The 27233-nt window shown below is 35.2% G+C and overlaps 1 protein-coding gene and 2 long non-coding RNA genes across 3 annotated transcripts; 1 reads left to right on the top strand and 2 right to left on the bottom strand.

The window, feature by feature from the left end:
- Positions 1-14981: 14981 nt before the first annotated feature.
- Positions 14982-23912, bottom strand: LOC100798110 (probable serine incorporator). Its single transcript, XM_003552083.4, has 6 exons — positions 23465-23912; positions 22438-22677; positions 21672-21783; positions 21384-21558; positions 15683-15923; positions 14982-15434 (listed from the first exon to the last, which is right to left on the bottom strand). The coding sequence occupies exons 1-6, from the start codon at positions 23646-23648 to the stop codon at positions 15154-15156; spliced, it is 1233 nt and encodes a 410-aa protein (XP_003552131.1). The 5' UTR covers positions 23649-23912; the 3' UTR covers positions 14982-15153.
- On the bottom strand, positions 15927-21377 carry LOC121173999 (uncharacterized). The gene is made up of 2 exons (XR_005889607.1): positions 16744-21377; positions 15927-16663 (listed from the first exon to the last, which is right to left on the bottom strand). It is a non-coding gene; the product is annotated as an uncharacterized lncRNA (long non-coding RNA).
- Positions 23913-24355: 443 nt separating the features above from the next.
- Positions 24356-26862, top strand: LOC106796793 (uncharacterized). Its single transcript, XR_001385928.3, has 3 exons — positions 24356-24567; positions 25228-25279; positions 26429-26862. It is a non-coding gene; the product is annotated as an uncharacterized lncRNA (long non-coding RNA).
- The last annotated feature ends 371 nt before the right edge of the window (positions 26863-27233 follow it).

Here is a 27233-nt window from a genome sequence, read left to right as displayed (position 1 = left end):
CATTGTTAATTTCACAAAATAGTATAGATTTTTCAGGCAAAACCATGCAAAAAAAAATTAGACAATAAATTAAGAAATACATGTCTTACAAAATGTGGATACAATACATATCCAATTACTATACCAATTTTTGTTGACATTACTACAAAATAGCCTTTTAACGATGATTTTGGAAGGGTTTTCAATGGCAGTCGTTGAAATGATCGTCATTAAAATTCAAAGGCTTTTAACGACGGTTTGAAATCGTCATGAAATATTGTCATTCAAAGACAATTATTAAAGTCATCTTCAAAAAGATATTAGAAAAGTCAATTACCTATGTTTCCAAAGACATGTGTTTTCAAATACGGTTTTGAAGGAAATCATCGTGTAAAGTTGACTTTCTACATTAGTTTTTGGCAACCAATCTAGAAAGTTCAGTTTTTTTAAAATATTATTTTTTATTATAAATCTAACCTATAATTTCAAGCAAAGTCAAACCCAAGCAGCTTGTAACAAGCAAATTTAATTATATTCAAATTATCATCAATCAAATAATAAATTCAAAAATGCTAATACATAACAATAAAATGATCCACAATATCAAATTAACTACAATAGACAAGCAAATTCAACATTTGTCATGTTTACAGTATAAATCCAATCTAAAACTATTCTAAAATACAAGTTTAACTATCCTAGACATATTCATTATTCAGTGCTTCATTTCTAAATTTTAAAAAACATGTTGCCCATTCTTTCTAAATTGTTTCCATTCTCACGAGTTTTAATGGTGTTTGATCGCTAAATCACTACAACTTATAATAAGCACACGTTAAAGTTAATCACACTAAATAATCAAAATATGTACCTTCCACCATAGAATTCCCAGTAGCAAGACATTTCAAGACTAAGACTGGTTCTAGATTTTTAGAAAATACTACTTTTTCTTTATTTAAGACTAGTCAATGTTAAATCATCAAAATTCCAATATTAGTACAGTTGATTGACTACTACAAATTTATTCTCAAATGGTATAAATACTTGGTTATAAGACTCAACTTAGCTCATGATATAATAATTTATGAAATTTTAATTAAACTTCAAAAATCACCACAGTTAGAGGTGAAACAAAATTTTATATCTAATATAGAGGAAAGTCCCATTTATGTCTAATGTAGAGGAGAAAAATTTTACATTTGAGCTTCTAGATCTAGAAAAAAGAGTAATAAAATTCAGCTGATCTATGGTGGTTGTTAAGGAATGTATTTTTTGGGGTTAAATTAGTCTTTCTAGTTAACTGTACAAGGTCACTTTCTCTTATGCTTTTGCAATCTGCACTTCCGAAACCATTAAAGTGGGTTCACGATATCAAATAAAAAAAGTTGAATGTATAAACACTATAAGCTACAATCATTTAACTTCTCTAGCCTCTTCATATTGAAACTTTCAGCAAAGAATTTGAATTTCAAGCATAGGACTACTACTCAAATGCATTTATTAAGATAAATCTATTGGATAGAGTGTTGTTATATTTTATATGCTATATATTTTAACTAGCAATATCTCATTCCTAATTCATCGATATGGTAAAAAAAATGTGATATCATGAAGATTTGGAGCTGCAAAGCTAAACAACGATTAATGAAAATAGATGTAGCTTACAAATGAATATAGGAAAAGACTGAAGTTTAATCACCATTTACATTTAGATACTACTTGAGTTTCATGTTACCAATGCTATTTCATACAGGTTTTAGGCCTAAGATGCTCAAATTCAATGCACCCAAGTTTAAACCAGATGAACTAGCAGCTTATAGAAAATTCATATTAAAGCAATCAAATTTATTTACTTTCTTGTTATTTTTTACTTGTTACAATAAAGCAATAATAATGTTGCTGCAATCAGCTTCCTCTTTATTCATTAAATCTTAAGAGCTAGTTATCATATTGACCACAAGTTTTTCTTTTATAGTGAAACACTATTTTTTTTCTTGATTCATTAATTCTTAAGCATTTTAATCCTTTCAAAATGAAGTCAAATTGGTTACTCTTCTCTAACAACTAATAAGGCAACCATTTTTCAGATTATATCTCACCCAATAGATAAAGATTCATATGTGCAAACATATAAGACAAAACAAGCTAAGTATTTTTTTGACAGCAACAACCTTCTTTCTTCTGTTCCATTCTTCCTTCTTGTGCAAACCACTTGTGTTTTGTTGTTCCCTTCTTCCTTCATATCTTCGTTACATTTTCTCATCATCTTGTTACACTTCTTCCTTCTTTCCTTTTTGGTACTGTTGTTTAGGCTCACATGCTCAGTACAGAGCCACGTGTTGAGACTTTGCATGTTGTTTTTCATCACTTTACACGTTGTGGTGTTGACTGTTTCAAGTGGTAGAAATTGGATCTAGTGGTAGAGATTAGATTGAGTGGCAAAAATAAAATGCAATAAGATAGCCACTAATTTGACAGTCAATCCCCACATAGTCACTAGTCTTCCCTATGAGACCCAAGACAAAAAAAGGAGAAGTAATTCAAAAAATGTACTAGACGATCGAGATTAAATGTTTCAAAGTTTTAATAATGAAAACATCATGAAAAGTTGAACTTACAGGAAACAACAAGAGATAATTGATGCAATATGGACAATGGATATGGGAGCTATGGATATGAGGGACGATTTAAGGGTGTTCTTATTATGGAAAGGGGTTGTGCGGGAGACAATTACAGTGGACAGAATGAGATCGTGAGAGAAAACTCCGACAACGACAGTGAAAGGTAAGGGACTGAGAGGGCACGAGAATGTCAATGATTTAGGGTGCAAGAGGCAGGCAGTGAGAGGTCATGAAGGAGATGGAGTGAGACTGTGTGGGCGTGAGAAGAAAATTATTTAAGAACATTCGAATATGGTTTTGAAAACCGACTTTGAAATCTTGCTTTCAAATATGGCTTTTAGAGAAACTAATTTTGAAATTCACTTTCAACAACGGTTTTGTGAAAACCATCTTAAAAAATTTGCAATTATTTACAGGATTGTCACCACATGATTTATGATGACGATTTTGGAAAACTGTCATTGGTTCAGTGTTGTAAAATTCCATTTTTGTAGTAGTCTGATTTTCCATTTTAGGAAAAAAATCATTTGGGTTTTTCAACAATATGACAATTAATAAGGGCATGAATTATATATTTTTTAATTGAAGTTGAATTCAATTTATAGGAAAAACTTAATAATAGATATTCATAAATATTTTGTTTATTTATTTATTATTGGAGATAATAAATTTCTATTTTTTGAAAGTTTGATATGCCTTTATGGTTTTGTATTTACTAGATTACTTCCATTTCATTTTAAGTGTCAAATTTTAGAAAAAAAATTCTATTTATATTTGTCATTTTCAAAATTCAAGATAGCATTAATCATTATTTTGTCAATTATTCTATTATTTCCCACCTAATTATATTTAATTTATGTTGGACAAGTGACTTCAATTAATTAAGAGGGGGTGAATTAAGTTTCAAAATTTCCCACTAACAAACTTTTAACCCCCCTTTTAAATGATAGGCTCAGAATGCAGAAGAAGAAGCAGCAATCAATTTAATAATGTTCTTTAAACATGCAAGACAAAATTGATTGCAATAACATAAATGAGATAAGGGAAGAGAGAAATGCAAACTCGATTTATATTGGTTGGGCCACTTCCAGTGCCTACGTCCAGTCCTCAAGCAACCCACTTGAGTTTTCCACTATCTCTGTAAATCCTTTACAGACTTTGAACACACCTTGAGATCCCTCACCCTTGTGTTCAAAGATTCCCCAAGAGACAACTCATCTCTTGATTACAATTGACTTTCTGAGATGAACAGAAAGATTTCTCTCCTTTAGATTGGATGATACAAATTGAAGATCCTAGAGGAATTTCTCTCTTTTAGAGATGATAATACAATTTGAAGTTCCTGGATGAATTCTCAATAGATTTGCAAGTGTTTCTCCAAGAGTTGTTGAGAGAGCATTTGACAATTAAGTTCTCTTAGAATATCTCTCTCTTGCTTTTTGAAGTCAGACACTCATATATATAGGCCCTTCGTGCCTTTTCAAAATGGTTTGAAGTGATGTGTCTTTTCAAAAAGCTTTTTCTGAAATTCTTCACTGGTAATCGATTACATGATGGAAGCTTGCTTGTGGGGCTTCTATGGAGGCTGGATCTTGGAGCTTCAATGAGGTCCTTCAATGGTGATTTTCCACCTTGGAGATGCAGCGGAAGACAAAGGAGAATAGGTGAGAGGAGGAGCCATCCACTAAGGAATAAGCCATGGAAGAAGGAGCTTCACCACCAAGATGAGTCTTGGATAAGAAGCTTGGAGAGGATGCTTCAATGGAGGAAAAGAAAGAGGGAGAGAAAGAGAGAGGGGGGAGCACGAAGGAAGAAAAAGGGAGAGAAGTTGAACTTTGAGTTGTGTCTCACAAGACTCTCATTCATCAAAGTTACAACAAGTGTTACACATGCTTCTATTTATAGACTAGGTAGCTTCCTTGAGAAGCTTTCTTGAGAAAACTTCCTTGAGAAGAATCTTTGAGAAAACTTCCTTGAGAAGCTAGAGCTTAGCTACACACACCCATCTAAAAACTAAGCTCACCTCCTTGAGAAGCTTCCTTGAGAAGCTAGAGCTTAGCTACACACACCCATCTAAAAACTAAGCTCACCTTCCTTGACAAAATACATGAAAATACAAAAAAAAGTCCTTACTACAAAGACTACTCAAAATGCCCTGAAATACAAGGCTAAAACCCTATACTACTAGAATGGCCAAAATACAAGGCCCAAAAGAAGGAAAAACCTATTCTAATATTTACAAAGAAGAGTGGATCCAACCTTGACCCATGGGCTCAAAAATCTACCCTAAGGTTCATGAGAACCCCAGGGTCTTCATTAGTAGCTCTAGCCCAAGCCTCTTGGAGTCTTCTATCCAATACCCTTGGGGGGTAGAATTGCATCATCCCCTCCACCTTGGAAAGGATTTGACCTCAAATCCTGAGGTTCTTCATACTCTGGGTTCCCCCCCCCCCCCTCGACACCTGTAAAAAGAATAAAAACATATGTATTAGTGGTGTTGGGTAAGTTAGAGTAGGGTAAGGTCTGAAAACTCCTTTCATGGATATCTTCCCATGAGGGAACATGGTTCCTCACCAACTCAATGAGTGGTGCTACAAGCATAGAAAAATATGGGACAAACCTTTTGTAAAAGTTTGTTAAGTCATGGCAGCCCCAGATTTCCCTTATACTTGGTGGAATGGGCCAATCAGGAATGACCTTTATTCTCTTAGGGTCCGTGGGAACCCCTTGATCACTATTTAAAAAATTAAGGAAAGTAATGCAATAAAGCGTACCTTTTTTTGTATTTTTATGTTGATTATTCCTACAAAAAAAATACGACAAACCTAAGGTATCCCATATGAGCACCTAAGTTTGTATTAAAACCAAAAATAAGAACAAACCTACCTAATGAGTCCCTATGTACAAGAATCATGAAGACGTTGGGTGCATGACTGATTTTACAAAAGAGGGTTGCAACACTCAACAAATCCATCATATCACTTATTGTAGGGATTTGGTGCCTAATAATACCTATTTTGGGCACCAACAAAGCACAAGGATTTAAGCTCTTACGAACCAAACCCTCATGCAACAACTATTTTACTTGACGAATAACCTCAAGCCCAAGAGGCGTGGCAGTGCTAACAAGTGTCTTTTTACAAAGGAGAAGATGTGGAGGTTGTCTAAGAGGGGAGGTTTCTTTAATATTTGTCTTTATTTCAAAATAACTTTCCTTCTTAGCAAACCTCTTGGAGGAGACACTTACCTCCTTACACTCCTCCTTAACCATTAAAGGTTGTCCTTCTTCATGGGGGTAGATTTGTTCACTAGATTCTTCCCCTTTTGCTTCTTCACTTTCACTAGAGGAAGGTGACGTAGTAGCCTCATCTTGGCTACTATAAATGTCTTGGCCCCTCATAATCATGGTTTTTGTGGTGGGGCATTGAGAAGTAATGTGTCCTCTTTCAAGACATTTAAAGCACTTTATAGAGCTAGTTTTCTCTTGCATACTAGCCTTAGGGGCTTGCTTTTCTATTGTCTTCCCCTTATCATCTTTGGGCTTAGAAGGTGTCACCCCTAAGATGCCTTGACCTTGGTCTTTCTTTGGATAAGAGTGAGAGCCATAAGATTTTGAAGTAGACTTCTTTGTAAGTTGTTGCTCTACCCTTATTTCCCAATCTAAGTTAGCCTCTACATTGTCCTTCCCATGGACGTATAGTAGGTTAATGTTAGCCTCTTGAGGCTTTCTTTCCTTTTCTCTTCTATGGGAGTGAGGTCTAAGATGTGACCTATGCCTTCCTTCGTAATAGTCACGAAGTTCTTCACTTAGGCTCTTGCAAGAGTTATGACTACTATAGGAGGCATGTTTTTCTCTTTTCATTTTTTTCATTATTTTTCTTCTTTCTTCCTCTCTTATTTTCTTTCTTTCATCTTGACTTATTTCTTCCACTCTTTTTTTTCCTTTTTCTTTTCTCTCTTGTTTTTCTTTCCATAACTTAAGGGAACTCAACTCATCTAAGATTCTAGATAAAGGGTCTTTATGACTAGTACCCTTGCCATTAACACTAGATGAATGATGACTCATGTTGGTTCCTAAGTTGTGGTTCTTTCTTGTTGGAGGTTTGTAAACAAAAGGTAAAAGAAAATATGGTTGAAACTAGCCAAAATAAACACTAAAAGAGGTGTGAAAGATAAGGTAAAAACTAATTGGTAAAATGCAAGCTATCTAGGCGGTTTGACAATGGAAGGTAAAGGAAATAAGCTATGAAAGTAAGCAAGAAAAGTAAACTAGGTGAATCCTAAGAGTGTTTGGATGACCACATTCAAGGTTCCCAACAAAACACTCACTATCCTAAGGAAAAATTGCCTAAAATTATTACACACAAATGGAAGTTTGGTAACCTATTAGAGGCTCCCAACACACTTCCAATGAAAGGCCTTTTTGTTACAAAACTTGAAAGCAATGAAGGTAAGTAAATTGCAAATTACAAAATTACAAAATGGTCCTCAATTTTGGTGGTTGTTCTCTCTTTGGTGATTCACTCAATTTGGAGTGCTTCTTAGTCCAATAGCTCTTAAGGTGGTTGGCCCCTTTCTTCTTGACTCAAATTCTTCAAGGGATGGCAGCAATCCTCCTTCCTATTCCCTATATGGCAACCCACAAGCAAGGAAACAAAGAGACAAGCAATAACCAAAGACCAAAAAAAATGAAATGAAAGCTAAACCAATGGAGTTTTAACAAGACAATTTTTCAAGGATTATTCAACAATTAAAGCAATGAAAAGGACATAGAAGCAAGCTAGGACTGAAAGAGAAACTTAGAATGACTCTAGAGTAGAGTGAAAAAAACTATAAAAAAAAACTCAAAAAACCTCTAGCTTTGGCACTTGTTTTCACAGTAATTTTCAATTGAAATTTCGGAACTAAGATTGGTATAACATAGGCATCAATTACAGAATAAATTTTGAGCCAAAACAACCAGCACACTTGCCTTTCACTTTTTTTTTTTCTGGATACTTATTTTTTTTCTGCCAACTTGTATGATTTTTCTATTTTTTTCCTTTTCTCCAAATCACTTGGTTATTTTTTTTATAACTTTTTTCCAGATGTCTAGAAAATTCAGTAAAAATTTCAGCTCAAAATTCGATGTAACCAATTCTCAGTAATTTTTACCAACTTTGTATGTCCAAGCTGCCAGCACTAGCGATTTTTTTTAAGCATGGTATATTGATTGCATTGGGCTTACTTTCAACCTTCCTATGTATGTTGAACTCATTAGGATTGTTTACCACAGTTTTAGAAGTTCAATATTCACTTAGGATCAACATTTCAGCCAGAAATTCAATCACCAAAACTCAAATTCACAATAGACACAATCATAAGGAAACCTAAAAGTTCAAGAAAAGGTTCACAATCAAAGACTCTAAGAATTTTGCATGAACATGTTAAGGACTAATTAACATGAAAGATTTGACTCAAATCAAATAATAGGCTAAGAGAATTTCATACACTCATGAACAAATGAGTTAGACAAAGAAACAAGAAAAATAAAATTCAGCACAACATAAGAAATCTTATGTGACAAGTTTCATGACTAGACATGACTTCTATGACAAAACTATAATAGGTGAACAAGTCACTCTAGATTTATGAGGTTTTCTTCTACTTTAATATTTTTGTAAGAATTTTATGGTTTAGGTTTCAGCCACAAAAAATAACAAGACAAAACTCAAAGGAACCTAAACTCAACATAATTCATGGTTCAAGAACAACAACAAGAAATTTGAACCATAGAAAATCAAATCTAGCTTCTATAGCAAGTTTAATCGGTGGAAACTCTAAATAATCATGTTAACAACATTTAGCACAAGACATGTGAGGAGATACATGGAGAAAAAATGAAGAAACAACAATGGAAGAGAAGGTAAAGCCAAAAATTAATGGAGGTTTAAGGAGCACATACTTGAAGCTCTTGTGCTCTGATTACCCCTTGATGGAAGCTTGCTTGTGGGGCTTCTATGGAGGCTGGATCTTTGAGCTTCAATGAGGTCCTTCAATGGTGATTTTCCACCTTGGAGATGCAGCGGAAGACAAAGGAGAATAGGTGAGAGGAGGCACCATCCACTAGGGAATAAGCCATGGAAGAAGGAGCTTCACCACCAAGATGAGTCTTGGATAAGAAGCTTGGAGAGGATGCTTCAATGGAGGAAAAGAAAGAGGAAGAGAAAGAGAGAGGGGGGAGCACGAAATTGAAGGAAGAAAAAGGGAGAGAAGTTGAACTTTGAGTTGTGTCTCACAAGACTCTCATTCATCAAAGTTACAACAAGTGTTACACATGCTTCTATTTATAGACTAGGTAGCTTCCTTGAGAAGCTTTCTTGAGAAAACTTCCTTGAGAAGCTTCTTTGAGAAAACTTCCTTGAGAAGCTAGAGCTTAGCTACACACACCCATCTAAAAACTAAGCTCACCTCCTTGAGAAGCTTCCTTGAGAAGCTAGAGCTTAGCTACGCACACCCATCTAAAAACAAAGCTCACCCTCCTTGACAAAATACATGAAAATACAAAAAAAAAAGTCCCTACTACAAAGACTACTCAAAATGCCCTGAAATACAAGGCTAAAACCCTATACTACTAGAATGGCCAAAATACAAGGCCCAAAAGAAAGAAAAACCTATTCTAATATTTACAAAGAAGAGTGGATCCCTAGGGCCATCTTTAGTAGCTCTAGCCTAAGTCTCTTAGAGTTTTCTATCCAATACCCTTGCGGGGTAGGATTGCATCATTACAGGTTTCTGGTAATCGATTACACAGTTATATTTTGATGGGTCATGACTTTTCAAATTGAATTTCAAGAGCTTCGTTGCTGGTAATTGATTACAGCTTTTAAATTCAAATTTCAAAACCCTTCTAAAAGCTGATATTTCAAAATTGTATTCTGGTAATCGATTACACTGCCTGGAAATCGATTACCAGAGCCTTGATCTCTTGGAAACACTTTGTTTTTAGGCAAAAGCTTGATCTTGAATTAATTTGTCTTCTGGTAATTGATTGCACTGCCTGGGAATCGATTACCAGAGCCTTGATCTCTTGGAAACACTTTGTTTTGAGGCAAAAGCTTGATCTTGAATTAATCTTGAAGCAATGCTTGTTTGTTGAAGCAACCTTGTATTAATCTTGAAGCAATGCTTAGCCTTTGAATGTTTGTTGAATTAATCTTGAAAGCAACCTTGTTTGATTATTCTTTGGCATCACCAAAATCATGTATTCATACATTCATAATTTATATAGTATTTGAGAGTAGTATATGAATTCATTGTGGAGTAAATATGAAAAAGGTACTATAGGAAACTTGAAAGCGATTTTAAGAAAGACAAGAAAATTAATTGCATTGTTTGGTTTAGGCATAAAAGTCCTTATAGATACTTAAAATGGAATGCAAACATATAAAGAAATCTCACTTATTATTGTGACACCTCAAATTCTTTTTTTTTTTTGAAATATTGCTTTAAAATCACACTACACCCTAGTGTATCTATATCCATCACCCACTTTCTCAATGCAACCTCACCATTCACAAATGGTACATATCCTTCAATTCCTTACTCTTCCTTTGGTCCTCTCGTTGTTACCACCAATTCGTGTGCATAGCCCTCATGCCACATACGACAAATATAATCAAACATTCACACAACAAGAAATCCAGGCAAGGATCAAACATATGTACTACTCTTAGGAAATCAATCTCAATCTCTCATGTGATAAAAATAACATGTCTATCCGCGGATAGCGTAACTACTAAAATACAATCATCCAAAAATTATAACAAAATATTTTCCAAGCATTGGACACTCCCAGACCCAACCCAAAGCATGCACAAAAAAGATAATCAATGTATACACACACACACACACACACACACACACACACACACACACACACACACACACACCAAATTTCATTCCTACAATTTAATTGGATTTTCTAAGTGCTTTGAAAATTGGTTATTTTCTAAACCTTATGTGTTACTTTACATTTTCTTACCTAACAAATTCATTCTTGAGGTTAAAAATTCAAGAAAAACATCCCACACAACAACACTAACCAATTCAATTTCGTGCTAAAATTATGGCTTCCTAAAAATATCCTTAACTTATGTTTCTCATAACTTTGTCTAAAAAATTCCATTTTAGACGCACCTTATGTGTAAACCTAGGTTTTAATACCCAAAGAACTCATGTTTTGCATCAAAATCTCAAGAAAAATAGCCCAGAACACAATTCTAGAACGGGGTAGCAATAAAAAAATTTCAAGACATTCAAATATTACCTCTTTACCATTAGAGTTAACAACGTCCTCAGGCTGAGAGTCCTCATCATCCGAACTTGCGTCCAGTTCTGATTCTGCCTTACTGGTGGATGCATCAACCATCAGACATAGGTTGGCTTCTTCCTCACTATCATTGTCAGATGAGGAATCGTCTAAGTCCTCCTAAGTGCTTATGAGGCTCTTCTTTTTGGACTTGTAGAATTTTTTTCTTCTTATCCTTTGGCTTTTCAAGGTCAAGACATTCTGACTTGAAGTGCCTTGGTTTCTTGCACTCATAGAAAATGATTGGACTTTTCTCTTTCTTGTGGAAGGATCTTTTGGACAATTTGTTGAACCTAGAGGAGTTCTTATTTCTCCACATCTTTTTGATTTTTCTTGTGATTAGATTTAGTTCGTCATCATCGTCAGATTCTTCTTCTTAAACATCATTCACGGCAAAGGCTTTGGACAATGACTCTTTGGATGCAAAGTTGCATTTTGGTCTTTTAACCGTAAGAGCTAGAGATTTCCCTTTCTTTATTTCCTTATCTTGAGCAAGCTCTAGCTCATGGACTTTAAGGATTCTGACGAGCTCTTCAAGAGTCATTGAATCAAGATTCTTAATGGCTCTTAATGTTGTGACCTGTGGTCTCCACTTTATAGATAAACTTCTTAAGATTTTATCAATGTAATAATAATTAGCATAATGTCTACCTAGAGAGCGAAGCTCATTCAAAATGGTTTAGAAGCATCCAAACATGGTTTGGATATCTTCTCCATCTTCCATACCAAAGAGTTCATACTTACGTGTTAGAAGGCTCAACTTGTTATGTTTTAGCTCAAAGGACCCTTCGTTGGTAATGGCTAAGGTGTCCCACATCCGTTTGGCACTTCTAAAGTTGTGAACTTTGGAATACTCTTCTTGAGATAAAACACACAATAGAGCATTTCTTGGTTAAGAGTTGAGAAGAAATTTGGATTTATGTTCATCTGTCCATCTTTCCTCGGGGATCTCATTTCTTTGAGCGTGTAAAAGAATGTGATTGCCTTTTTCTACAACATCCCACATATTGATGTGAGTGGATTCAAAGAAGGCAATCATTCTTTTCTTCCAATAGCCATAGTTGACTCCTTTGAACATGAGGGGCTTGTTCACAGCATATCCTTCTTCTATCGTTTCAGGAGTTGTCTTTCCTCTACTCTGTTAAGAGCTCAACCTAGAGGCCAAGTACTAATACCAACTAAAGTACTTGAAACACACTAGAAGGGGGATTGAATAGTGTGAAGGATAAAACTTAGTCTTTTGACAACTATCAAAAGCTTTTGTCAAACAAATATTAATGGACAAAGGATTTCATCCAAGGGGTTTGAACTTTGAAATTACTTTGTCCTTAGAAAATTAGTTCACAAAACTTGGATATGATAGTGTAAAAGTGACTTACAAAAAAGAACAAGTTATGTAGAAGCAGTAATGAAAACACAAAGGTTTTATGTTGGTTCATCCAATTCTTGGGCTATGTCTAGTTCTACTTCAAACCTTGAAGGGTTTCATTAATAAAATCTTTGATTACAACCAAGTATTTCTATGTCACTTCTAGCTACAACGAGTACTTTCTAGGCCACTCCTAGCACTACACTTAATCTCCCCCTGAGACTAAGACCCAAGTATTCTTTGTCACTAAGTCACTCTTGGCTTTCACAAATAATGTATGTTTGAAAAAAATGTTTTATAATCACTTAAAAAGTGTTTACATAGTAAGCTCGAATACAATGAAGCTCTCTAACTTAGCAAAGCTAAGATTTACTCGAGTTTTTTTCATCTAATTGATTGGCAACATTACAACACTTGTTCGTTTTGTCTCAAACTATTCTTTTGTAATTCAACAACCTTAATGCAAATATCTTTAAGCTTTATATAGACTTTAGAGCTTCGATCCTCTGAGAGATCCCAACTAGTCATTGTCTAATAGCATTGGCGCTTGACACGAGGTCACTACTATGCAGAAAGAAAGAGTGGGGACCACAAACACTTTCTGCAACATATCTTCAGAGAAGTACATTTTGCCAGTGTTGCCTAGTGCTCAGAGTTGACTTTCAGCGTACAAATCGAAAGAAACATTAACAACATAACACAAAAGGAATTAAGAATGTCATGACAAAACAATTTAAATCTTCCCTTTTGTGTCCTTTGGCATGAGTTTCTTACTAAGCATATGGACGTTACTTTTAGTGACTATTTTCAATTCTTGAGGATTGAGTAACTGTTCCATAACTTTTGTATTGCGAGTCAAGTGCGAAAGCACTTGTCTTCTTAGGGTTGGACGCATAAGTAGTATTGTCCAATGACTAATACTTTGTCTATCGTCCATAGCTTTTCTGTTCATGCTTTTTGTTTGAAACACCTCTAAAGTAGTTTGGTTAAGTTTGCCTGAACTGTTTGACAATTCAATTCAATTTGAGCAAATTGAAAAGAAATTCGAAACAGTTCATCACAATTCAGTTTGAATTCAATAGGCTTAACCTTTATTCAACCAAAAGCCTTCTCCCAATCAATGTTTAGGATTATAAATTGGCAAGGCTTCCCTCATATGTTCAGACTTGGCCTCATACCTCTTATTTATGTTTAATTGGTGTAATTGGGTTTCACCCGAAAAGGCCAATGATTGGAACGAATGTATTCATGAGATGATTATTTTCTCAACCCTAAATTGGCCTTTTCTTTTTGCTCTCATCAGCTTTTGGTCCATTGCCATAAATGGCTTTTTTCTCCTTGGCATGATGGGACCAACCCTATGGACTTCCAATGGATGTTGGGCCTTTCAAGTATAGGGTGATGAAATGCTTGCCCTCAAAGACCTAGCCAAAGATGACCACGACATTAAGTACTCCTGAACCGATAGCACTTGTACAACTTTCATCACATCCAATGTTAAAAAAAGGGTATGGTACTATTATTGTTAAACATGCAACCTTCTTAATGTATAAGTTTAGCAGGTGTATTTTATCTGTACTTTAGCCAAAACTATTATTAGCAAATTTTCCACTATTATTTCCTTGATCATGTTTGGTAGATCGATTACCCTAGGTTCTTATTTCTTAGCCTTGTTATATCAAATCTCTTTTCAACATGATAACCAAAAGATGAATCTTGGTCAAAATGTTAGTAGTGTACGAGGAGGCCCCTTATGGGTTTTACAACTTTGGATTGTTTTGATGAAGTTCAATTCATTCAAAGTAACTTTAGTTTAAATTATTTGATACTCGAACTATAATTGCATCTCTCTCATCGGTTACAACAGAAAAAAATTCTAAAAATGCAATAAATATTACTAATGAAAAAAGACACTTCATTATTGAAATAATTTTGCTTTAAACAATATTTGATCAATTAAATAATATTTTTGAAATTTTAGTTATCTATGCCAAATTATGTTGTAAAGTCCATGTAACCAACCTCACATCAATAAGATAAACCTTTGTTGTTGAAAAGTACTTCACATCCACTAGTTTTAAAGACAATTGTGATTTACCACACCACTATTCCAAGCATACCATACTCAACTAACCAATCAAAAAATCATGTTCACTCAAAAGTAAAAGATCCTACACTTCTCCCTCTCCAAAACGGACCTTAGGATTTCATCTTACAAAATGTTTCAAATTAAATCAAACGTGACGTCTGAGTCTTTAAATCATTTATCATTATCTCAAATCCATCCAACACTCTTACGATTCGAATAAAAAATAAGGACTTTAAGTTTTACGTAATCAGAAAAAGTGATGGGAAAAATTGATTACAACAATTAAAAGCAGACCAAATTTAAGCAAAAAAGTATTGAAGAAAACCAAAATAATAGGAGTAGAAGTAAATAAGCCTAAAGTAATTATTTCTCTGAAAAATGCTGTATCCAAACATGCACTAAAACTCTCCTGTGTTTCACCTATCATTTTCATCAAGAATTGTCTCATTCATTCTACTTTTGATTTTAAAGATCAGTCACAACACATACAAAACAGTGAAATTGCATACTTTAGATGCAGAAACAGACCATATGGACAAATATAGATTCGTTCATGGGACAAATCTTTCACTATACAGTTAAAAGCACACCACTTAATCATATGTCATTCGTAACAATTTATTCGCATGTATGTTGGCATAGATGCATACTTGTATATCCTATTATAAAAAGCAACACCACTCGACTATATAGTAGTTAGGTGACACATTTTCCCTCAGAACCTTGAAACTGAGGAACATGATGCTCAGAACTCCCTTTCTGGGAACATGATAGGAGCTATGAGAGACCATAAGTACAAAAGAGCAGTTGCCCAGGAAGTGATGATTCGAACCCACACAGAAGGCCAGCCCACGTCAACCAACTTCCCGCTCTCTCCAACAGATGTAGACCAACCTGTCAGAAGCATTGCAGAATACATGCTAGCAAGAGAGAAAATCAAGTGGAAGAAGGCATATGAATATGTAACTGGCTTTGCTTTCTCCTTCTCTTCATCCTCCTTTGCATCCAATGGAAGCAAAGGCTTACCTGCAGAATCACCAGAAATGGCAGATTGTCACTATTAGCATGTGGCAATTTTTGTAATTTAATGCTAATCAAATAATAAGACAGTTTATTATTTTCCTTCATGGCACCATATTCCAAAATCAAATTCAGCTTCAAGGCCAATAAAAACCATACTTAGATTTCAAACTCAGATATGTGGTGCCCAACTTTTGAGTTGTGCATACTTGACACAGCAATGAATAGAAATATTGGATTTTAAGAATATTTACCAGCACGAGGGGAGCTTGGTGGGGAAAGCACTGCAGCAGAAGATCCAGCACGCACAGCAGAATAAACAACAGATAGAACAGTTGTAGCTAAACCCAAAGTAATGGTGCCAGTGGAAACAGCTTTTGAGTGTTTGTGAAGACCATTGCACTCATAATCTCTTGGTTCACTAGCCAGTGCACTATAGCAGAGATAAGTGCAGTATAATGATATTACTGAAGCAGGCAAAACACTTCCATTTACCTGTATATGAAAATAATTCAAAAAACTCAAATCCAAGTAATGAACAATCTACACTACACATAGGATAAAACCTATTCCCATCTAAACAAAATAAATTTCATCAATTTGTCCTTCAAGCCAAACTTGGAAAATGTTAGTCACATACCAGGCTGACAGGACTAAATATACCTTTTAATGCCAGCTCTACTAACTTACCATTCCATCAGAAAAATTGAACCATGATAACAGAGATTTAATAAATAACAGATCATATATGAGCTTCTAGATAGTAACATTTTGTCAGGACCTCACTATATATTTTATTTCCTTTTATAGATAGGATTTAAATCCCATTATTAGGAGATTTGATTAGCTACATATTTTGTATTTATGACCAGGAATCATTGACCCTTAATTATAGGAATTGACAGCGGATACAATGATGAGCATTAGTTTAGGAGTTTCCTTTTTTAGATTACCTTGTATTCTATTTAAGAGCACATGCTCTTATATCAATATGAATCAGAAAATTATCCTTTGACATGGTATCAGCGCTCCAAAATCTGTGGGAGCCTGTGTAAACTCGTGGCCTGCACTGCCACACGTTTTCTTTTTCTTCCGCTGTGCGGCCTGCATTGCCTTTTTTTTTCCCCTCCCTTTGACGGCCTATATTGCCAATTTTTTTTTCCTGCCCTAAAACACCCTCCACGTCTTTGAATCTCACTCAACAAAACTGAGAATGTCTGCAGCAGCCAATAACCCTGCCCAGGCAGAAAATACCGGCACCGTTCAGCTACAAAATATTCAATCCAACCTTCTTCGTCTCAATGGAAAAAACTACCTCAAATGGTCTCACTTTGTCCAAACCTTTCTAAAAGGGAAGGGCAAATTGAATCATCTTACTGGGAAAGAAGCCCCAAATCCACAGACAATAAGTGCATGGGATGAAACAGATGCAGTAGAGATGTTGTGGCTGTGGAATTCCATGGTGTCAGAGGTGAGCGATGCTTGCATGTTCATGAAGACTGCCAAGGATGTGTGGGATAGCTGTAAACAAAACTATTCCAAGGTTGGTGATGCTGCTCAAATTTATGAAATAAAGATGAAGATCGCGACTACCAAACAAGGAGACCGATCCGTTAGTGAGTATGCCCAGAATCTGCAAAATCTTTGGCTGGTGTTAGACCATTATGAACAATTTGAAGCAAAATGCACAGAAGATGCTGATTTACTTAAACGTTACAAGGAGAAGGACAGAATCTATAAGTTCTTGACAGGACTAAATAGTGAGTTTGATCCTGTAAGAATTCAGGTGCTAGGATAGGAGTTATCCTCACTCAATGAAACCATGGTTGCCTTCCAGGCAGAAGAAGCACGTAGGGGGGTGATAATGGAGCCTCAATCCCCAGAAAGTTTTGCCTTAATTGCACAAAAGGGAAAGAAGATTGATCAATGGCAGACCAGTCAACCTGGAGGTGTAGCCCCCAAGATGGAGATCAACAAAGGGGAGAACAAGGATTCTCTATGGTATACCTTTTGTAAGAAGCGAAGACCACTCAAGACAAATGCTGAAAACTTAATGGTAAGCCGCCATATCCGAACCAAAATTGGACCACCAAAGGTACTCAATGAGGAGAGCCAGCACAAGCCCACCTGGTTCAATTAGGTGCTGCAGCAAACAGACCTTCCAGACCCCTTACAGATTATAATACAGAAGAAGTTAAAAATTTGAGAGAAGTCCTAGAGACTTAAGTCAAACCCACAAACACAGGTAGCTCTTCCTTGGCATTCTCAGGTACTTCCCAAGCCTATGCTCTCAACATCTACAATCTACTACCCAAGGGGCATGGGTTGTTGATTTTGGAGCTACGGATCACATGACACATTCCTCTACTGAATTCATCTCATATAGGCCTTGTCCTAGCAATAAAAAAATTGCGACTACAGATGGCACATTTATTACAGTTGCTGGAAAGGGAGACATTCTCCTAAGTCAAGATTTAATTTTGAAAGATGTTTTACATGTGCCCAAATTATCTGCCAAACTGCTTTCTATTCATAAACTTACAACAGATTTACAATGTTTAGTGACATTCTCTCCCACACTTCGCAAATTTCAGGATCAAGGAATGGGGGAGATGATTAGATTTGCTAGGGAGGAAAATGGGCTCTACCTTCTTGAGTCAACTTCCATTGTCTTTGCTGTCAGAGTCACTAGGATCCCACAATAAAGACATCTGGTTGTGTCACTATCGTTTAGGTCACCCTTCATTTAGCACTCTAAAAATTATGTTTCCTAGCTTGTTTCAAGGACTAGACATAGGAGTGTTTCATTGTGATGATTGTGAATTTGCAAAACACAAACGTGTTAGCTTTCCTATCAGTAATAATAGAATGTCAATTCCTTTTTCCTTGGTACATAGTGATGTTTGGGGTCCATCCAACATTTCAAATATATCTGGGGCCCGCTGGTTTGTCATTTTTATTGATGATTGTACTCGAGTATCCTGTGTGTATCTTTTGAAACAAAAAAGCAAAGTCAGTCAGATATTCCAATTTTTTTTCAGATGATAAGAAATCAGTTTGATACAACCATCAAACGATTTTGTTCTGATAATGCCAAAGATTATTTTAACCAAACATTGTCTTCCTTCTTCAAAGAACATGGAATTATTCATGAATCATGTGTCCACTCCCCACAACAAAATAGGGTGGCTGAATGGAAAATTGGGCATCTTCTAGCTATTACCCGAGCATCTTTATTCCACACAAACGTTCCAATACAGTATCGGGGGGAGGCTGTCCTTACTGCTGCCTACTTGGTCAATCATTTACCCTCTCAGACTCTTCAAAACAACAGTCCCATTCAACTGTTCTCCAAGTTTTACCCACACTTTAAAACTTCAAATAACCTTGTTCCTAGAATCTTTGGGTGTGTCCTTTGTTCACGTTCATTCTCCTCATTGAGGAAAACTTGATCCCCGAGCTATCAAATGCATATTTGTTGGTTACTCCCTTACCCAAAAGGGATACAAGTGTTATCATCCTGCCACAAAAAAGGTCTTTGTGTCTATTGATGTCACTTTTGTTGAAACTGAATCTTTCTTTTCCCAACTTTATCTTCAGGGGGAGAACTCATGCATGGAAGATAAGGATAATTTGTTCAAGAATCTTTCATTCATCTCCCCAAGCAAATCCAAAATACTTGAGTCAAGTCCTATACACATTTCTTCCAGTTCTATACACACTCCCCCTGCCTCTGTTTTGAGTCCAAAGACAACCAGAACACACACTCCAAGTGTTGCCTGTCCACTACAAGTTTATACACAAAGGGAAAAACCTATTGTCCAACCTGTGCAAGTTCCAGATTCTGAACTAATACCTGAAACTGAAACTAATGAGACTGTCTTGAAAGAGCAGAATATACTCACTGAGACTGATGGGATTGTTTTGGAGGAGCAGAATATGCCAATTGATGCTGAGGATTTTCCGATTGCAATAAGGAAAGGAGTTAGAACATGTACACACAGGCCAAGGTATCCATTATCTCACTTCATGTCCTATGATAAACTGTACAGCAATCATAGAAATTTTCTTACTCATTTAAACACTATCACTATCCAAAAAACTGCTAATGAAGCACTGGATAGCAAAGAGTGGAGAAAAGCTATGAAAGTTGAAATGGATGCACTAGAGAAAAATGAAACTTGGAAGTTAGTAGAACTTCCTAAAGAAAAGAAACTTGTTGGCTGTAAGTGGGTATTCACTGTTAAATATAAGGCAGATGAGATACTAGAAAGGTATAAGGCAAGGTTAGTAGCTAAGGGGTATACTCAAACCTATGGGATTGACTACCTCGAGACTTTTTCTCCTGTAGCAAAAATGAACACTATTAGAATATTGTTATCTCTAGCAGCTAACTATGGATGGAGTTTGCAGCAATTTGATGTCAAGAATGCTCTCCTACATGGCATCCTTGAAGAGGAAATTTACATGGAGGTACCACCTGGGTTTAACTTTGAGAAAGGAAAGGTTTGTAAGCTAAGGAAGGCTCTCTATGGTTGAAACAGTCCCCTAGGGCCTGGTTTGGCAGGTTTGCGACAGTGATGAAGGCAATGAGGTATAAACAAAGTCAAGGAGATCACACTTTGTTCATTAAGTATTCAGCTTCAGGGGGAGTTACTACACTAATTTTCTATGTGAATGATATAGTTGTAACAGGGAATGACAAAGCAAAAATAGACATCCTAAAAGAGTGTTTGATAAGAGAATTTGAGATTAAAGGGCTAGGCAGATTAGAATACTTTCTTGGCCTTGAAGTGGCACATTCTCGTCATGGTATTTTCATCTCCCAACATAAATATGTGCTGGATTTATTATCTGAAACTGGTAAATTGGGATGCAAACCAGTAGAAACTCCTATTGAGCAGAATCACAGACTGAGTGAATATGTTGAAGATGCAACCATGGACAGAGAATCCTATCAAAAACTAGTTGGAAAATTAATCTTTTTGTCTCATACCAGGCCAGACATAGCTTATGCAGTGGGAGTGGTAAGTCAGTTCATGCATAATCCCAAAGAAAATCATCTTAGAGCTGTTTACTGCATTCTGCAATACTTGAAAGGTACTCTTGGAAAGGGAATTTTATTTAAAAAAGGGGAGGAAATGACTTTCGAGGCCTATACAGATGCTGACTATGCTGGATCTGTAGATGATAGAAGATCCTCCTCCGGATATTGCACTTTTCTTGGAGGAGCAAAAAACAAAGCGTTGTTGCAAGGTCAAGTGCAGAAGCAGAATTTCAGGCTATGGCCTTAGGAATTTGTAAACTCCTATGGATGAAAATAATTCTAGATGACCTAAAGATTAAGTGTAATGGACCTATGAAGCTATACTGTGATAACAAGTCAGCAATAAACATTGCACATAATCCAGTGCAACATGATAGGAACAAGCATGTTGAAGTAGACAGATCACTTCATAAAGGAAAAGTTGGATAATGGGACAATTTGTGCACCATTTGTATCCACAGGAAATCAGCTAGCAGATGTTCTAACAAGAGGATTAAGTGGCTCTACATTTCAATCTATTGTTAGCAAGTTGGGAATGGATAACATCCACTCACCAACTTGAGAGGGAGTGTCAGAATCTCACTATATATTTTATTTCCTTTTATAGATAGGATTTAAATCCCATTATTAGGAGATTTGATTAGCTGCATATTTTGTATTTATGACCAGGAATCATTGACCCTTAATTATAGGAATTGACAGTGGGTACAATGATGAGCATTAGTTTAGGAGTTTCCTTTTTTAGATTACCTTGTATTCTATTTAAGAGCACATGCTCTTATATCAATAGGAATCAGAAAATTATCCTCTGACACATTTTAACCAAGTATTTAAGTTAAAACAAATGAAAAATGCATCAACTACAATTAATAGTGGTTAGCTACAATGAAAATCAAATAACGACTTACTGCAGGATGCAATGCCACTATGGCGAAAATAAATGCGAGAATCAAGGTCATAGTAATAAAAAAGACATTGAGTCCACAGTCATGTCCAGATGGCGTGAAGAAGTGAAAGAGAACCCCTGAGAATGCAAATGTTGCCACATAACAAACAAGTGAAACAACAAATAGAGCAATGTACCTGTATAAATAAACAGGTAAATACTGAAATTCTCGTTCAAAAATATGTCAACTTATCAAGTAAAGGAAATGACGTTACAGAAGTAAAATAGAAAAGCAAAGCCTAAAACTAACCAGAATTGTTCGTCAAATCCAACCCATTTGTCATTCCATCCATGAACAAAATCCAACAAGAGCATGACTTGAACAAGAAGAAACATGCCTGAGCCAAACTTTGATATTGTTTCTGCAAATTGACATACCTCATCAAAACCATAAACAATACAAACAATAATTTGATCACGAGAAGTAATCCCAAATTCGAAGCAATAGCTCAACAAAAAAGGTAATTGTATATTATATTATTATTTAAAGAATCTAAGGTTTATTACAGTAATCTTTTATTCCAGCTGGACTTCTATCATCCAATAATATTGTGCCCACCAAATTTCCCAATAGCTTTCTTTTTCCTTTCACATGATACCATTTTTCATAATTTACTATGTAAAGATTTTTTTGTTATTGTCATTGTCATATCCAAACGAATATCTTAAAATTACTTTTCAACAAACTTATCCAACAAAAACTGATTCTAATTATAATTGATTATAACAATAATCAATTGTTGAAGTAATCTAATTTTTGCAACTGTCCCAAACACAACCTATGTCTAAAGGCACAAAGAAGTAGCCTTACTAAAAGCAAGAGGCATCAGGCATGAACCTGAAGTGTAGATCCTTTTTCAATTAACAAATTGTACATCTTGAGAACATCCTAATACATTTTATGTAATTATATAGGCAAAATACAAGACTCGAGCAGAGTAGCAGAACAAACAGCTCAACATGTGTGATAATCAACTACAAGGAACCAACACAAATCAATTAGAAGAAATTCTTACCATAGAAGCTGATGATCTCATTTGGAATGAAAAACATAGAGATTACCAGAAGGCACCAGCAGATAATTTTCATCATCCAACCTCCATGATGCATACTGTCCCGAGGATCCCTCTGGGTTTTCACACCAACCATCAGAATAGCTAGAATAGTGAAAAACAGAAAATTCCCCAAGCTAACCCGCAGAACTGCATCTGTTTCAAACCATTCTCGGCTAGGAGTGTGTTTGAAGTGATTGATCCCTGTAGCATTAACAGAAGGACATCAGCTCTATCCAAAAGCACACAACGATGATATTACGCTCATCTACACACTTTCATAAACTTCACCACATCCATCAATTTACTCTCACCAAAACTACTAATTAACTCACAACAAAACTTCATCTCAGGAAAATAAAAAATAAAAAAATTATGTGTATTCATTCCATAAGATATTAGGAATTATGTAACAAAACATTTTTTACAGAAAAAAATCTTAAATATGTTAGTGATTATTTGATTGGTTCGAGGGTAAAGTAAAATAACTTGGAAAATCGCAAATTTTGGATGGAATTCTAGTTCTAAAACAAAGAAATCTTTCATCTCAGAAAGTGCCTAAAAGAACAAAATCCCTCACCACTCACCACGTCCATCAATCTACTCTCAGATGCATTATCAATATCGTAACATTATCAAAACTACAAATTAACTTGCAACCAAACTTCAGCTCAAGAAAACAAAAACTATAGGAATTATGTAACAAAATTTCTTGAGAAGAAAAAATTTAAAGACAGTAACAGGCTGATGTGATAAATAAACCCTTAAAAATGACAAGCTCAATGGTGACATCGTTTGGTATGCTTTCACGTAACAAACCCTCCTATTCTAGCATAATAATCATTTCAAACCTCAAAATAATTAAAACGAGTGAAAATAGAAAGGGATGATGCATATGAAGAATCTAATAATTTGTAGACGAAATTGGCGATTGAGATAGAAGATCAAATTGAAATTGGAAAAGGAAATTAGGGTTGTTGTTGCTGCTTACAGGGAAGTGATTCCATGAGAGGAGCGGCGACCTCGCGGAGGATCCAGGCGACGACAAGGGAGAAGGCGAAGAGGCCGCAGTAGGCGATCCGGGCGGAACGACGGCTGATTCCCGAAACGACGGTCCTGCAGGCGTCGCATGCGCAGGCCGCGCAGCACGACGCCAGGCAAGATGCTGCCCACATCGATCCTCCTTTTATTCTTCGGAGGAGGAGGAGGAGATCGAATTAGGGATTCAAGAACGAGCCTAGGATTTTGATCAGAGGAGTTGGAATTGAAATGAATTTTGTTAGGGCGCAGACGAATTCGAAGATGACGAGTGAGAAGAGCGAGCGGGAGGACGAAGAATATTTGGTGTGTAGTGACTTGGTGGGGAATTAGGATTACCCGTGACTTGACCTTTTCGCCCCTTTCATGCCATGCCACATCGTTTTGGGTGATTGTGTGATATCATATATTTTATGGGGCGTGAAAAAAGTACGAAAGAAAATAGGCAAAATTTCACCCACCTCTCCCATTTTTTAATTGTCGAACAAACATTTGAATAAATCGTCAATATCTTTTTATAAGAAATCATCAGTAATTAAAAATAACTTTTTTTTATCCCAATGTTCTACTTATATTATTTATATGATTTTTAATTAAATTACTGATGATTATTTATATGATTTTTAAAAAAAAATATTATATATATAAAAAATTTAATATGCTTTTTAATTTAAAAATATATAACTTACATAGTTAAAAATGTTTATTTATTAAATAAAATGATTATATAAACATAAATATTATCCCGTATATAGTTAAAATACTAAATTTACATTTATTTCTTATTTATTTTAAATATTAAATCAAATTATTAGCCCTAAGATCAATATTTAATTCTGATTCAGGTGGGCCGAAAACTGAATTTCTTCAGAAAACCCCATTTCCTCAAACGCAGCTTGAAATTATTTTGCCTCTTTATCACCTTATTGGCTCATGCTACCCTCAGCTTCAAACGCATTTCTTACTTCACATTACCATCTAAGACGCTTCTGCGAAGAAAGAAAAAATCGTTATTTTAAGCCAGACTCACTTGCAAGCTTCGACTTTTACTCGAAGGTATCTCCTTGTCTTGTTTAATTTTCGTTTTCCGCTAGTTGCAGCATCTTCTGGATTGGAAATATCGCTTGTTGCGTATTCTCTTTCACCGAACATGAAACATTAACTGGTATAGATTAACTATTTTGCATCTTATTATGCTTTGCTTGCGCCATTGTTGTTAAAACTCCAATCATATTGTTTAAACTTTGAAGACTTATTAGGGATTAAAGATTGACTATGAATTTGGGCCAATAATTGTTTCAAAGAATTACTGAGTGTCAAAGTTTAACTGTAGGGTCAAAAGTTTTAGTATGACTCCCTGATGCTTTGTGATTGAATCTGGAAAACTGATAGCTTAACAGTACTTCTAAATTTATACATCATTGTTTTTTGAAATGTTAATGAGACTTTTTTTTTTTCACTTTTTTCTTAGCTGTCAACATCTCAGAACCAAATTAAGTTTTCCTAAGTTGACATATATTTTGAAATAGGCACTTTTTTTTTCACTTTTTTAAGCACTGTGCTTTCGATCTACTGCTTAGTTTTCTTATTTAAGGAGTGCAAAAGGTATGTGAAGTTCTACATCTCTTGCATTTCTGCTGCACAAGCTAAGCAACACAACCACTATTTTATACTTGATTACTTGCTGATTATTTTTCCTTCTTTTTCTGTCAAAAGGTTTTGCATATTGCCACTTGCCAAAGTTTTGGTGCATAAGGCCTCACAATCGGTATGATGATGATTTTATCATTGTTTGAAGTATTACTTTGATTTGGGCCCAGCATTTACTTCCTTTGATAAATTTATTTTCTTGATTTTATCTTTACTTCATTTTGATTTATTCTTCTATGCCTTGCTACAATATTTTCATCTTTGCTTCTTCATAGTAACTTCTATTAGATACTGTATTTGGTATTCTTAATTGGTGTTGAATTTTTTTTTTTCCAGAAGACACAAACATGACTTTGAAAATGTAAATAAATAATGTGCATGTACAATCAAGATTCGATGACCATAACCATCAAATAGAATGTTAAATTCAGTGCATATTATACATGAGCAATTACTAACTATAAATATAAAAGGCTGAAATACTTTGAGCCTATTTGTACAAGTATCATATCAGATGCACTATGATAATACAAGACTACCTTAGTGACTAGTAGTTGGTGGAAATACAGCTCCTTTTGATCTTACATCTACAAGCTTTCAATTGATGTGTAATTACAGCAATTGAGCTTGATTAATTAATCGAACAGTACATACTTTGAATACCTCAACTTTGTGATCACCAATCACCATATTGTTTATTTAAAAGAGGAGGGCCTAACCATAGAAACTAATGAAAGATGTGGAGTAGACTGTCTTAAAGTCACTACTATTCTGTAGTTTATGATATGATGAGTTAAATAGCTTTTAGAAGTAGAGAGGATAAAACTTCATGTAAGTATTGTAAGTATGAAATTTTTTGGTGTATATGGTCAACTGAAATGCTAGGATCTATAAAGTCCAATTTTATTACTAGTGTTGAATAGATTTTCTGTATTTCTCAGGAGTCAAAACCATTAATTTTATGGCGTCGTGTAATGTATGTAACCAACCTTACCTAGTGGGATAAGACTATTGTTGTATGTTATTTTTATGTATTAAAAGTGTAGAAAAAGTTCTCCAAAACATATGGAGGGAGGAAAGGCAGTATGGTCAGAGCACTGTTGGTGAAAATGCCTTGTGTAGTTGTGTATCTAATTTTACTCGTTGGAATATGTATAGTCTCAGTCACCTAATTATTACTATTATGATATGAATGAAATGTATTTACCCCTATAGCCCAGTCATCTAGTAGGAAGAGCTACTCCATTATTAAGCGTATGCCTTCCAGGTTCTCTTTTTGCAGATAAATTTTGCAATGATTTCAGTCAGAAAAGCTAGAGTTGTTTTCCCATCAGATGCTACAGAGTGCTTTAAATCTTGGTGTTAAGAGTTTTATGACATCTTTGAAAAATGTTGGGAGTAAAGGTTTCATCCTCAACAAGAATTCTCAATCACAAACTTCCAATAGCTCTTCCCACTCACTTACAAAAAGCAATGAATGATGAAGGGAACAAAGTTAACTTCTCATCAAAAGTTTGTGTTATATTTAATGCAACTATGCCAAAATGCCTTATGATAATTGTCATAATGTAGAATTGTAGTTGATTTAGGGGAAAGTTCTTATAATTTATGCGTACAATGGAATTTGTCATCCATACTCTCCTATCTATTCATTTTTGATATAAAATTTCTAAAATGAGAATTATTAGGTTGCCATTTCAACGATTTGGTTGCCATTATTGTGTCGTGCAACATTTTTGTAAATAAACACAAAGGTTGTGTCTTATGCGCTATCACAACATGTTTTGCGAAGCCTGCGTTTGATATTTCAGACATAACAAGATAAAATCATGATATGACATGACATTAGACTTGACATTTAAGATTTCATTTAATACTCTATGTCGGAGATATGTTTTGCAAAGACATTCACATAGGATCTCTTAAATCCTATGAAGAATAAATGAAGTCAAGTTTTGAAATTCATTAATCGTCATTAAAAGAAGAGTCTTACTACACAAACTTGTTCTAACACAAAAGGAGGTGGTTTCCTGTTGTAGTGTTCAACACACCAGCAGTGAAGATTTCCTAAC

This window comes from Glycine max, chromosome 18 (genome assembly GCF_000004515.6).
Source record: "Glycine max cultivar Williams 82 chromosome 18, Glycine_max_v4.0, whole genome shotgun sequence".
Lineage (NCBI taxonomy): Eukaryota > Viridiplantae > Streptophyta > Magnoliopsida > Fabales > Fabaceae > Glycine > Glycine max.
The sequence above is the reverse complement of the archived record's forward strand: the minus strand, read 5'-3'. Positions and strand labels throughout refer to the sequence as shown.

What these genes read in the sequence shown, in the direction of transcription:
- LOC100798110 (XM_003552083.4), bottom strand. Translation starts at nt 23,648, where the DNA reads ATGTGGGCAGCATCTTGCCTGGCGTCGTGCTGCGCGGCCTGCGCATGC. An exon ending in TGAGATCATCAGCTTCTATG is followed by an intron (nt 21,784 to 22,437) that starts GTAAGAATTTCT and finishes GTCAATTTGCAG; the next exon opens with AAACAATATCAAAGTTTGGC. An exon ending in ACCAAGCTCCCCTCGTGCTG is followed by an intron (nt 15,435 to 15,682) that starts GTAAATATTCTT and finishes GTGATTCTGCAG; the next exon opens with GTAAGCCTTTGCTTCCATTG.